General features: G+C 41.0%; 2 protein-coding genes across 8 annotated transcripts in view; both read right to left on the bottom strand.

The window, feature by feature from the left end:
- Window positions 1–34: 34 nt before the first annotated feature.
- On the bottom strand, window positions 35–6,173 carry LOC114133487 (oocyte zinc finger protein XlCOF6-like). The gene is made up of 4 exons (XM_027999448.1): window positions 5,459–6,173; window positions 4,016–4,332; window positions 2,102–2,180; window positions 35–2,030 (listed from the first exon to the last, which is right to left on the bottom strand). Exons 1-4 carry the CDS (start codon window positions 5,862–5,864, stop codon window positions 427–429), a joined length of 2,406 nt encoding a protein of 801 aa, XP_027855249.1. The 5' UTR covers window positions 5,865–6,173; the 3' UTR covers window positions 35–426.
- A 471-nt stretch (window positions 6,174–6,644) lies between these two features.
- The window catches only part of sptbn4b (spectrin, beta, non-erythrocytic 4b), a 79,400-nt gene continuing 71,695 nt past the window's right edge, over window positions 6,645–14,349 (bottom strand). For 3 of the 7 annotated variants that reach the window (XM_027999388.1, XM_027999390.1, XM_027999391.1), the window contains 3 exons: window positions 10,793–10,963; window positions 10,351–10,393; window positions 6,645–10,274 (listed from right to left, as the gene is read on the bottom strand). In XM_027999388.1, coding sequence (XP_027855189.1) covers window positions 9,957–10,274; window positions 10,351–10,393; window positions 10,793–10,963 — 532 coding nt within the window. In that variant the 3' untranslated portion in view covers window positions 6,645–9,956. Of the gene's footprint in view, window positions 10,275–10,350; window positions 10,394–10,792; window positions 10,964–11,136; window positions 11,336–14,349 lie in introns of those variants that run through there. The other 4 variants (XM_027999389.1, XM_027999392.1, XR_003593187.1 and 1 more) reach the window with 3 other exon arrangements.

Raw genomic sequence — 14,349 nt, 5'->3', positions numbered from 1 at the left:
CGTGGAGATTTTCAAAAATAAAACTCGAAGCATATTTTCCGTTTCAACTGTTTATTTGCAATGTACTGTACACGGAGAAAGAAATATATTTACCGTCATGTTAAAGAGAATTATTTATTACAAATTATGTAGATCTTCAAGTTCGCTTCTGCAAAAATAATTTTGGTTAGTAATGGATTAGGAAAATAAATTACAGTTTAAAGGAAACAGATCCACAGTTTCTTCAAATAAAACAGCTTTAAATGCCACTCCGGGCCATCTGTAGGTTTATTTTAACTGACAATTTGTGATCAGTCCCCTGCACATGAACTGTCATGACAAATGCATTACAGAAATGAACAGACACGCTACACAGGATCAACAAATATTTCTTTAACTCTATGAAACTACAAATTTAAAGCATATTTTGTATTAAAAGACAGCAAATCATTCCAGTTTAATCATATGAGTTGGGCCGTCACAGCTGTGCTTCTTGAGCTGCCGTGAATCGGAGAAGCCATGGCCGCACTGCTGACAGGAGTACAGCTTCTGGCCCGTGTGAACCTGCAGGTGGGATTTCAGCTGATTGGATTGGTGGAACTTCTTCTGACAGTAGCTGCATTCGAAAGGTTTTACCCCGCTGTGGATCCTCAGGTGGCGGTAGAAGTTTCCATCCGTCCTGAACTCCTTATCGCACTGGTCACATTTGTAGGGCTTTTCGCCCGTGTGGATCCGCTCGTGCTGCTTCAGGCTGGCGCCATGGAAGAAGCTCTTCCCGCAGATGTCGCACACAAAGGGCTTGTCTCCCGAGTGGCTGCGCTGGTGGTAGCTGAAGGAGTACTTGTTGTGGAAGTCCTTCCCGCAGATGCCACAGTGGAACTCCTTGTGCTCGCTGTGGCCCTTCTCGTGGAGCTTGAGCGACGAAGCGGCACTGAAACCCTTCAGGCACGTTTTGCAGCTGAACGGTTTCACCAGCGGCTTCGGCCTCCGGTTCTGGAGGACGCCGTCTGACGCATGGGAGTTGTCGGCGTGGACATACCGCTGATGCATCTGCAGCCTGCAGTTGAAGAGGAAAGTCTTTCCGCAGAGGTCGCACATGAAGGGTTTCCTGGCGCCGTGGACGAGCATGTGCGACTTTAGCTTGTTGTTGTCAGAGAAGCTCTTCCCGCAGTCCTTGCAAGTGAACGGTTTCTCGCCAGTGTGGATGCGCAGGTGCCTCTTCAGGTTGTTGTTGAGGTTGAACCTTGCTCCACAAATGTGACACGTGAAGGGTTTCTCCCCGGTGTGGATGACCTTATGTCTTTTCAGAGCGGTGCCGGTTCTGTAGGAGCGGTTGCACTCGTCGCAGACAAACGGGCTGTCGCCGGTGTGCTTCCTCTTGTGCACCGTCAGCGAGTGGGCGTACTTAAAGGACTCTTCACACATGTTGCATTTGTACTTCTTGGCATTTGTGTGGACCATCTGGTGGAAGCGCAGGGTGTCCTTGCTTTTAAACTCCTTCCCACACGTGGCGCAGCTGAACGGTCTCTCCTCTGAGTGCACGGCCATGTGGGCCCTCAGCTGCACCGCTGTCTTGCAGGTTTTCTCGCAGTGCTGGCACTTCAGCTGCAGCTTCCATTTTTCGTGGCGCAGGAGGTGGTTTTCCAGTGACTGCTGTGCCCTGAATGATTTGCCGCACTGATCGCAGGGGAACGGTTTCGGCAGTTTGGACGTCTGGTGGCGCTTGAGGTGGTTCTGGAGCGACTCCTCCTTCCTGTAGGACCTCTTGCACTGCGGACACGGGAATGGCAGCAGGTCCTTCGTTGAGTCGCGACTCAGAAGGTGATTCTCCAGATCTTCCCTGTCTGGGAAACTTTTGCTGCACTGCTCACAGGGAAAGGGCTTTTTGTGTACATTCAGGTGTTTCTTCAGGTCACTTTTCCAGTGAAAGCCGGTGTCACAATACTCGCAGAAGAAGCGCTTTCCTGCTTGAGAGGAGGTTCTCCTCAGGCTTCTTCCCTGAGCTTCACCTGGCTGGACCTGTGCCTCCTCTGTTGAGTTGTTGGATGAAACTGAAAGTGAAATAGAAATAAATTAGTGGTGAATGTTATCTATTCGACCCCTGAAGCTAACAAAGTCATACCCTTTTCAGTTTTATCAGCCTTCCTCCTCCTGCGCTGCGTTACTCCAGAAGGTTCCTCCTCTAAAGAATTCTGTGGCATCTGAAAAGAGATTTGAAGTTTGAAAACTTTTTGGTACCAAATCAAAACATCCAAAAAATTTTTAATTGTCCTTACAGACAGTATCAGCTAGTGGTGCAGATATTGTCTAAATTGTGTGTGATCAGCTGATATTTACTTGGAAAAACCGATATTCTCTTCCCCAGCAATGCAATCAGCCAATGTCTCTTTTTGTTAGCAGTTAGCAACCCAATTTAGCAACGTGATCGCTATATTTAGCAACTTTTATAACAAAAAAAAATTACAGCTGCCTATGAATATCAAAAATCTGTGAATATTTGAGACCTCAAGCGACTTTTCACATCTCTCTACCAACAACAACAACAACAAAAACAGATAAATGCAGCATCATTTTTCTGTGTTACTGGAGATTTTGGTGAAGTGAACTCTGGTGCGGCTCGAATATAGATGTGAAAAAGTGTTTAGTTTGCAGCTTTGCAAAACAAACCAATTCCAATATGGCCAAAAATAACCACCTCATCCAAGCACAAAAACTTTTTATTGAAAAACAATACATTTTTTCTAAATTGGCTTGTACTGGTTTGTACAAACCAGTACAATGAAAATAAATTCATTAGGTGAATTTATTTTCATAATTAGAATTGTGCAATGGAAACACCACAGTGTGAAAGCGAATCACAGCAGCTGAAAATGTAACAAATGCTGCAATTTTGTTCACAATCCAAGAGAGTCCACCGACTATCTGACGGGAAACTTGCTGCCTTTTGCTTTCTAGATTATTCTGGATGTACGTTATAAACTTCCACACCGCTGGTTTCACTGACTTTTAGTCCACTTGTTTGTTCCTAACTTTCCATTGATCTGTATGTTAAACGAAGAGCCTTAAAATGACATTCAAAATCTCTCTTAAATCTAATTTTTAAATTATTTTGGGCTCAAATAACCACATATATAAGAAGAGGATTTGGGTCATTTTGTTTCAAAATCCCTTAATAAATTAAATAAAAGCAAATTTAGATAAAACAAAATTGGCTTTTCATTAAAAGTCTCCCGATAGACGTGGTTCTACTTTTTATAAGTCTGGTTATAACAAAACCAATAAGAAATAAATCAATTAATCGCATGATAAATTGAAGCAAACTCAATCATTTTCATTTGTATGATTTATTGTTTTTCTACCAAAAACTGGATGATAAAAGTTTTCAGTCTGGTGTTTTGGTCTCAACTAGCCGTTTTTTTAAGGACAATTTTGTTTACTTTGAGACTTTGGTTCATTTTATTTGTTGTTTTGTTTATTTAAATTTGATATTTAAAATTAAAATGTAAAGTTTATTGATCTTTTTCAGAATGTGTTCTTGCATCATATTACTTGAAAATTGTCTCTAAACGTCAATATGATCGCATTAACTTCTGGGACAATTTATCATCTAGTAAAATTTATCATGACAGATCTAGTCACACTTTTTTTTTTCCTTTTTTTTTCTCCGAAGAGTTTTTGCGGCGCTAGTGGCTCATATTTTTTGCTACAGTAGGCAGACAGGAAAGAGGGCGAGGAGAGGGGGCATGCAGCAAAGGTCGCCGGGACCGGGAGTCGAACCCGCGACGTCCGCGTCGAGGACTGAGGCCTCCAAACATGGGGCGTGCTAACCCCCTGTGCCACCACAGCACGCCCCAGAACTAGTCATACTTAACGTTTTTTGACATGTTGGTAATACTTTTATCCTGGTAAAACATAAAAAGCAGCTGTATATCATTCTTGAATTGCAGTCAGGGCCGCACAAAATCAGTCCAAGGGCCTCAAATGGCCCCTGCGCCACATTTTGGGCATCCTGCTCAACTCCATCTTGTCCCCTCACCTTTTCCTCAGTGCAGTAGAGACCGCTGGTGCTGCTGGAGTTGGGGCTGGCGGCATCCTGCGGCGTCAACTCGGGTTTCAGCTCCAGCTCATCCATCAAAGTCTGGGCGAAGACTTCGTTGGCCCCGACCAGCAGCGCCGCGGCGGCGGAGGGAATCGTGCCGACAAACACCATCTGAGCCTCTGCGGGAGCCGAGACGGCTGCGGACCGATCCGGGGAGGAGGTGACGAAATCTGCGGTTCCTGAGGTCACAGGAAGGTCATTCTGGTCCGGTTCTGGAGACGGCACGCTGCTGGAGCCGACCGGTGCCGATCCATCTGGAATCACAGACAGCAGGCAAACTTTAGATGTGAACTGCTAAACATTTAGGTTAATCGCTGATGAAATCGATTACTAAATTAGGTGATAATTGATTGATCCTGTCATTTCAGCTCCAGTTCGTACACAGGCTTCATTGTTACTGATGTTATTTTCTATTTGTAGAGGTGAAGTAAATGAACAGTGAATATATATGACCTACTGTAAGAATTGGTTTCTACGGAAGTCTGAAAGGTGGGAGAAAACAAATTTTCTAATTGTTTTAAAAATATTGTAATCTAGAATTTAGATTTTTTTTTTCTTTTCCTTTTTACTTGAACATAAATTTTGTATTTTTTTCCCCCTTAAAATAACAAAAAACAATACTTAAAAAAACATTTTTGACTCTTGGTTGTTTGCTGTCGCAATGAAAGGAAAATAGTTTTAATAGTGAAAATGTCTTAAAAACTGTTTCTTCATTTCGACTCTTTTGGTCGGTTGCTCCAGTAATGACAAAAAAAAAAATTTTTAATAGTCAAAACAGCTCAATACAAAAACACAATTTGTAAAATTTTGTTTTTGCATATTTTTTATGCTCCCCTCCAGGAAAAGCACTTTAATCTAGATTTTAGCAAGGAAAAGAAAACTTGGTCAGAGTTATAGGTCTTCAAAAAACAAAAACAAAAAAAAAAAGGTTTTCGCTTGTTCTTGAGGTTTTCTGTAGGTTTCATAAGGCTTAATTTGAAAAAAATTAAGAAAAATGTCTCTTCTGCCTACATTTGTTATCTTGCTGGACCGGGCGATATTGCCAAAAACTGATAGAAGAATATATTTGTTTAAATACCTCAACAACAATATTACAGACAATATTCCACATTTTCTGTTTTTTTTCCCCTTCTCTTTTTTTCAAAATTGTATTTAGCCAAAGTCTATTTAAGTAGTTGTTTTTTTAGCAACTCTTAAGTATTTTTTTTTGTTTGTTTTTAGTTCTTTTAGTTGAATAAAAGTAAGTTGAATGAGTCCTACTCTTAAGTTGTAATTTTTTGCTACTCTAACCACTTTTCTTATATAATTGAAACATAAAGTATTATTTTTCCATGATGATTAAACCAAAGCAGGAACCTACTGACTGCAGAAGAGTCTCACCGGTTGCTGGTCCGTCCTCCAGCTGCTGTTCTGGCCCGTCCTGGTGGGTTTTCCCGGGGGCCTCGCTTATGGTCTTCAGCTCCTGTTCCAGCAGCTCCATGTCTCGGCCCAGTTGACCCACTCTGGCCTCCAGCTCCTGCTCCAGCCGCCCGGCTTTCCTCTGCAGCACGTCCTCCAGCTGCTCCACTTTGGTCCGCAGAGCCTCGTTCTCCTCCCAAAGCTCGGCGAACACCTTCTGGATCTGATCGACCAGGAACCGCTCGATCTCCTGGATCTCACCGAGCTTCGTTTCGTCCCAGTCCGAGTTCCGAGTCTCTCCGAGCCACACGTCCCTGAACACGGACACGGCCGCCCGGAGAGCCACTTCCACCGCGGACGCTAACTCTCTTCCGAAGCGTGCCTCCATTTTGTTTTGTTTTTTAAATATGAGTATTCAAAGCTCGACTCGTTGGATTCAAGCGCATATTTTAACTAAAATACGAACTTTAAATCGCTTTTGAGTGAACTTTAAACAACAAAACAGCCTCTGTTTTTAGCTAACACCAACGGTCGGCTCTCTAAATGACAACCTGTGCGACAGTGAAACAGCTCCGAACTACATTTCCGTTTCCGCTTCGTTGATGACGAGGCACAATTAGGGCGCACTACTGCCACCTGCCGGACACATTTATCTCCGCAATTTGAGAAGGACGAAAAACGGACATAATTGAAAGTAAAAGCAGAAGTGCATATATTTTGTTTTTTAATATAAATGTTTTTTTAATGTTTTCGTCAAAATATGTACATATTTAGTTTTTCCTTTTCCTCATATATGCATTTTCAACGTGAGAAATTTACTTGTTTTTCCATTGTTGTCAAGAAATATATAGATTTTGTTTTTCCTTTTCCTTGCACATGTATTTTTGTCAAGAAATGTATTTTGTATTTCCTTTTTTCATCAACAATTTTATATTTTGCATTTTTGTGAAGAAATTTATATATATTGTATTTCCTTTTCCTTACATTCGTTTTTGTCAAGAAATGTATACGTTTTGAGTATATTTTAGAGAAATTCGACAATTTCAGAGATTTTCGATTTTTCAAAAACCAACATTTTAGGATTTTGGTGTCAAAAATCTTAAACCTGAATCCGTCTTCTTGTTTCCGGATTTCCGGTGAAAGAAAGAAAACACCAGCTCCACTGCAGTGCATGAGTAACCAAAAGGTATTTTATTGGTGATTATATCTGGGGCTGACAGGCCGATGTGAACAGGACAGTAAAGACACACACAGACAGGCAGAGCTCATCCAAACCATGTTCCGTTTTCAGACCCATTCCTAACATCTGTGCCATGATGTTTAAAAGTAGATCTACAAATAATATGATTGTTTCACGTGAGGTCATGGTGACATCGGTGAACTTTGACCTGCGGTGTCAGTCAGTCTTCTTCTGCAAAGTTTCTCCAAATTTTGCTTCCTTTGCCTCCGACTTGTGGCCGTCGTGTTCGGCATGCATGTAAATGTTCGCATTGATCTGATATTCACACTTGATGCAGATGCATAAAAACAAAAGAGACAAAATTGTTCTCAAGACAATCTGGGATAAATAGAAATAAAGAAGAAGGTTTTAAAGTCATTTTTATCACTGGGCTTTGCAGGATTTGGGAAAACAAAGCGATTTGTTAAAACTGCAAAGAAGTTTATGCTGTGTCTGTTTTGTATTTAAAAATAATTTGAATATTTGAGACCTTGAGGAAATAAAACATGTTCCTTATGTTGCTAAACTAAAGCAAAACCACATGATGAAAGTCTGAACCTGCAGGACTGACCCGCTTCTTATGCCCCGATCACACCAGAACCAAACCAAACCCCACGAAAACCACTAATACGCTCTAAAAAGCATTTTAGGAGATAGGAGGACTACAACGCAAGGCATTCTGGGTAAATACAACCAGATTGTAGTTGTGAGAGAAAACGGTTTTGGTCTTTAACCAAAGACAGAAGAGAAATCCTACAACTGCTAAAATCTGACACGTCTCTATTTCAGTTGTGCTCAGTTTCTTCTTGAAAGGTTTTCGTCTCGTTTCCTTTAGGGGCTTTTGGAGCAGCACTCCTACAGGCGAGGAGGGGAACAGGTTTTTCCAGTAGTGTAGTTTGTTTGACAATGCAGTGTGAAAGAGAACCGCAGCAGCTGAAAACGTGACAAATGTTGGGATTTGTTTGGGAACACTGGTGCAAAATTTAGCCAAATCTACCAGACTACCAGATGTTAAAACCTCCTTTGAGTGTAACAGGAGGGTTTTGAATAAGAAATCCTAATGCTAGATTTTAAATCAATGCTCTTAAGTTTTGAAATAAACTGCTGCGGTTCATTTTAAACTTTCTTGGAGTTCCAGGAAACATCAGGTCTGTTTTGATGCGGTGTGAAGGGGGCATTACTAAATGTTCAGGCCACTTTCTCTGCAGAAACTTCCTTACCTGGAGCAGAAAAGATGCTAAATACAAAATAAAAAGAAATTAAAATCACATGGTAATAAATAAATGTTTTCTGTGGTGCAATGACAGTAGATTTTTACAATTCCACCAACTTATATGGCTTTTTTTACGAGTTTCCATGGGATAAACCAAAATACGGCTGGACTGCAAAGATGAGTGAGTCTTATAAAGAAACCATGCAGATGGTTTTATCGCGACTTGACATCATTTAGATTCAGGTTGTGATCGGGGAGAAGTTTGGGACTCAGAGGATTTCTGATGTTACCATGAGGGTCTTCACAAAGACTTAAGTAAAAAAAAAAGATACGTTATAAGAGCGATTTGTGTTATGGAACATTCCTGGAAGACTGAGGGGACAAACATCCTCACACCAACAAAACCTGAGAGCTGTGGAGACCCTGGGAAAGAGCGGCGGCGCACACATTCAGACATCAACAAGACTGTTTAGTATGAACGACAGATATGTGGGAAATGAATCAAAGATCGAACCCAACAAGGTTTGATGGAAGAGAACAAAAGAGCAGAAGAGAACCGGTTTCTACCCAGGAGAACCTGTTCATTAAAATCAACAGATTCTGCGCTTATACAGAAACTTGAGATTTATGAAAACCTTGAAAACAAGTTGATCAAAATGACATTCAAGTAGACTTTTTGGATACAAAAATAGAAGATGTAGCCTGTACAGTTCCTCAAAATCTGTAATCTTTATGTAATGAGTAGGTAAATGATGTTTTATTGAACGAGGCTCCTGGGATTCAAACGTTAAGGCTATTTCCCAACTAAATCCCAACTGCAACGACGCAAGTTTCCGCAAGAAACAGAAGTCACAGGCTGGGCAGTTTCTATTAGATATTATGATCCATGGTGACAACTGTCAGACTGAAGGAAAACTTTTAAAGTTTTAAAACCATGTATTACGTAAATAACTACTTAATACTGATTAAAAAATAAAGTACTAGTAACACTGCCAGACTGTCTTCACTGAAAACATTTTTCCCATGTGATAAGTGAAATAATCTGATAGCAGAACTAGGACTTTATTTTTTAAAACAATAATAAGGAATTATTAGATCATATATATTTATCTTTCTCTTCTGCTCTTTTCTTGAATCATGAAACATTAGAAACTGAGAACAGTTCTGGTGCTGCTTCGTCCATGGAAACGTTTTGATGGCGTCACAACAAAACCAGGTGGATTTTTCACTAACAAGGTGTAAAGAAACAAAACAAAACGAAACGATTCCACCTTCTGGGACCATTTCCTTCTCTCTTGATTTCTGAGGATTGATAAGAGATAGTGGGCCATGTCTCCACTTACAGACAGACAGATAATTACAGTAGATAGGACAGACAGAGCTACGTACAGGTACACTGCAAAATAATTAAATCTTACCAAGTATTTTTGGTCTGGTTTCTAATACGGATATCTGAATACAATTGAAATAGGGCAAAACTAACTGACAAGTAACCTTTCATCAAGATGTTGCAGCTTGTTTTATAATAATCTACCAGTGCAACTAGAACATTTTAATCAATATTAAGGAATTATTGAATTTTAAAGAAGCTGCTGCATCTTCATGAAAAGTTTAATTAGTTTTGTCTCTATTTCAAGTCCACTGAGATATTTGGATTAGAAACTACACCAAAAAACTTGGTAAGATCTTGTGTTTTTGCAGTGTACAGTTCATCTCAGAAAACAAACCAACATGGAACAGCATGAGCTACGTTTTACCGCGCTACCAGCAATCAGTAACAGCCTTTGAATTAAAGTGATGCTTGTGTTTCTCCTACTTTTGTTTTGTTAAAAAAAAACGTCATCAATTCGCAGTTCTCTGAAGCGGCCACCAGGAGGCGACGGAAAAAGATCTAATCCGTCCTGTGGGTGAGCCGGGTCAGTCTGTTGCTCTCCATCCAAGCCCAGCTGCTGGAGCGAAGAAGAGGGGCCTCCACCTTCGGTCTGTGGCCCCGCCTCCTGTGCATCCAGAGTTCGTAGGTTTTAATCCCAAAACGTCTGTCGCCACGCTCATTTCTTCTTCTTCTCTGAGCGTTTTCCGTCCGACTTTCCTGCCCGATCTGACTTCTCTGAGCGTTCCCCTCTCTCCCTTTCTTTTTCCTTCTCTTTCTCCTTCTCCCGTTCCTTCTCTTTGTCCGCACGCTCTATTTGGTCTCCACGGTCGGAGCGCTCGCCGCCGCGGTCGGACCGGTTGTCCACCTTGCTGCCGTCTCGCCGCGTCCCTTCGTCGGTGGATGAGGTAGTTAGTTGGGGCTGGCCCCATTTGGCGATTTCCTCGTGCTCTGAAATGCTGGCGGTGATGTTGTTCACCCACACTTTGAGGTCCTCCTGTGGGGACACGGACAAACAGGGTCAGCCGTTTGGATCGAGTCAGAACAACAAAACAACCCTACGGAAATCTCACCTCGTCTTTTGCATGAAACAGAAATTCACTGCCATCCTTCGTTCTGCAGCGGGAGAAAGGAAGGTTAAATGTTCCAATGATGTAGATCCAAACTACAGACTGATAGCTGGTAAGTTTAAAAGAGTTTCTTACTTAAGACACAACACAAAAAATAGAAGACAAAGTTTAGTTTGAATATTTTCAGAATTCCAGCAGCGATCAGACACGTTGTTTGGTGTTACAATTTCATACTAAATCTCCAGAGTTCCCAGTTCTTTCAGCTGTTTCTAAATTACAAATACAAAATCCTGAAACTACTGGATGGATGGATGGATGGATGGATGGATGGATGGGTGGTTGGATGGATGGTTGGAAGAAGACCAATGGATGATGTCACTCAGCAGCCCTCGATGCTAACATGCTATCATGCTAGCTGAAACCAAACATGGCTGCCAGCCCTCACTTGAGCGTGAAGACGTTCTTCTTCTTCTTGTATCCATTGGTGACGTCGCAGTGGCAGTGGGACAGACTGAGCAGCGGCTCGTTGTTGTAGGGCGTCGCCGTGTTCTTGGCATCCTTGTAGAAGCCCAGCTCCCCTTTGTTCAGCACGCAGTACAGGTTGACCCATGACCTGCTGTGGTGCGGGGAGGAGGGGGAGGGGTGGCAAGAGGAAGAGGAGGAGGGGGAGGGGGAGAGAAGTGATGGCATAAGGGGAGGGTGGGGGGGATGGGGCAGGTAGGAAGGGGAGATTGGGAGGAGTCAGGAAGAGCTGCAGAGACTCTGTTGCTAGGCTAACACCTGACTCACCTGACCAGAGCAGACAGGTAGGTAGGCGGGATGGACCAGCCCCAAGAAGGGAGGAGGATTTACACTGCTGGACAAACACAAATGAACGGGCGCACACACGGATGACCTGGGAGGGGGGGTGGAGCGGTGGAGTGGGAGGGGAGGGGCGGAGCTACGTACGGCTCGGTGATCCAGCGTGCGGCGCCCGACTATGACTTACCTTGGAGGAGAACGAAGGGAGAGCCGGAAGCACAGCGGGGAAAAACACAGAAACAGAAGAAGAGTTTGGTTAAATGCAATTTTTTTCAACTAGGTTACATCTGTTGAACCAAGGGGTGTCCAAAGTGAGGTGCGGGGGCCATTTCTGGCTCTTGGACTGACATTTATGTGGCCGTTTAAGAATAAAACAGATTTGACCCGTCCATCACAAATGACTGGTAAAAACGGAGACTTTATATTTTTAATTAGGGTAAAATTATTTTCAACATCATTTTTTTACAGTGAAAAATGTTGAGTTCAACAAAAAGTGTGGTTGGACAATAAATCAATAACAATATAAATCACGATAGACAAATGATCAATATTAATAGATATTCAATAATGTCAATGAACATTGATCCAGAACCAGACAGCATTCTGGGAGATGTAGGCGTTAGCTGCTAAACCTAACCGGCTAAGTTAGGTTGGTGGTCAGCTAACTCTCTCACTCTATGGTTGCCTAGCAACAACCTGCTGGGTAAGTAGCAGTTTGAAGTTCCACCCAGCTTTGGTTACCTAGCAACAACCTGCTAACTTGTGCAGCAGCAGTTTGAGGTTTCGCCTCATAACTGCTTAAAAATCAAAAATGTGACGTGAAGTGAAAACTGGAAAGGTCACACCGCCAGTTAGACAATATTTCAGATATTTAGAACAACAAACTTATCAATAATTGTTGATTGACTGAGATAAAACGTTTATATTGTGATAGGTTTTTCAGCCATAACAAAGAGTATTCATTTTTTTAACAATCAAGGTTTTATAACGTGTAGAAATTTTACAGAAAAGCCAACAACTTTTATTTAATTTATTAAAGCGTTTTGAAAGAAAGTGCCCTAAATCCCGTTCTTATAACTGGCTGCGTTTCCATTACAAATATTCGCAAAACTTTGTTAATAATGTCAAAATAAAAAACAATTTCACAATTGCCGTGCTTCCATTAAACATGAAACTAAATTATAAACACACCTGAAAAAGTTTCTTTATGCGATAAGTCATTAAAAAACATAATCCTAAAACTACTTCCTGTTGTGTTCTTCGTAGTTTCTGTCAGTGGTAACATCCGGTTGTTGATGATGTGACTTATGTGATGCTAAAAAAGTTTTTCTCTTAAGCAAATTTATTTTCAAAATGTCAAATTCCGCCATTTTATGGTCAATGGAAACGCAGCTGCTTAATTCAGCTCAAAGGAATTTGGAAATTAATTTAATTTATTTGGTGGGGAAAATAAACCTTAACTAACATTTTTGTAAATGTGCCAGAATTAGCCAAAAGGCTATTTTAAAAAACAATAAATACATTTATTTTTAACCCAAATGATTTTAAATGATAGATTTATTTTTAATTTTCACTTCCCTTTTCTGAAAAAAAAAACTTTATTTGGTTAATTTCATTTTTATTTTTTTTGGCCTGTCAGTACTTTTGGCTCAACGATTTTGGCCAATGTGACAAAAGGTTTGGACACCCCTGTGTTAAAGTTACCACATGCATGAAGCAAAACAACTGAGAGGAAGCATAGAGACTGTGCAAAAGTCTTCGACCTATTAGATATTTGATTGATCCACCAATGAGAAGCCTGATTTTCCATAAATAATTTACAGAGGTGATCTCAGTTTCCGTCAGTTGGGAGAAAATAAGGAAGGGAGAATCTTCATTGTCAAAAAATGGAAGCTATTTCATAAAATCTTATAAGTTTGAAGCTATTTCATGTGAAAACAAACCAATTTAACCTTTATCTCAAATAAAGGAAACATTTCTAAGGTGATTGCTTCAAATTTAGAAACTAAATGCTGCATTAAAATAATAAACAAGTTATAAGGTCTTAAACGTGTGCACAGTACTTGGAGGTAATAAAATGCAGCTTTATATTCTGATAAAACATCTGCAAAGGAGCAAAAAACTAAGGTGCATATGAGAAAGTGTTTGTAATTAATGAATGATTTGTTGAGCAATAAAAGATTACGCCAAAATGGCAACACTGTGGAAAAATAAAGCACACCCTTGCAGGTTTTATAGTATTTAGAAAGGAGCATCTGCCTCACAGAGCGCGATTCTTCCACTCAGCTTCTTCAGACTAGTCAGCAGCAATTAGCAAACACCTGGTGGAACTACGCGCCTGCTGAGCTCATTATTATATGACCGACTACTCAGTCCAACATTCCCGAGAACGGCTGTAAACGGCATAATGAGGAGCATTGTTTCGATAATGTGCTGAAGGCAGATTGTCGGATGGATTAGGAACTTCTTAAAGAGACAGAGACCCAATTTCACAGCAATTCAGTGTTTTTATAGCAATTGAAGGTAAGATAATTATTTGATTATGACATAAAATGGCACTATGTGCCTAGAAAACACATAATACTGTCCCTTTAAGTGTTTTTCCTACAGTGGCCGACAGGTGCCAACACGCCACAAACACTTAAATGAGGTAAACTCCAAATAAACAAATACACTGCAAACAGTAAAGAGCAGGAAGAAGTAAAAGAGGAAATGCTGCAAAAACAGAAGCAAGAATTTAACAGAAAAGTCCTCCAGGCCACTAGGGGGAGCCAACCATCAAATAAGATGGTTGGAGCCAACCAACCATCAAATAAGATGGGACCCTCAGCAAAGCTGGAATATCTTGTCTTTTATCTATACTGTCTTTTACAATATTATAAAACATCAGGATATTTATGTTGGTAACATTACCTATGCCAAACTCCCCCTAGTGGTCTGGAGGACTTCCATTTTGTGGAGTGTTTTATATTTGCTGTGTTTGCAGGATTTTCCCTTTTGCTTCAATTTCTTGTGGTTGCAGAATTTTTGTTTGTAGCATTTTTCTGCACTGTAGTCCACTTCCTGCTTTTGAAGCGGCCTCTGGTCCACTTGGCCTTCACATATGCATTTGAACTGAACCAGAGATCGCTTCAACCGAACCGAGACTGAACCAAACTTTCTAGGCTTATTAAATAATGACTGTGTGTGGCTGGTTATGTG

This window comes from Xiphophorus couchianus, chromosome 18 (assembly GCF_001444195.1).
Source record: "Xiphophorus couchianus chromosome 18, X_couchianus-1.0, whole genome shotgun sequence".
Lineage (NCBI taxonomy): Eukaryota > Metazoa > Chordata > Actinopteri > Cyprinodontiformes > Poeciliidae > Xiphophorus > Xiphophorus couchianus.
Note: the sequence above shows the minus strand (reverse complement) of the source record. Positions and strands in the feature narration are given on the sequence as shown.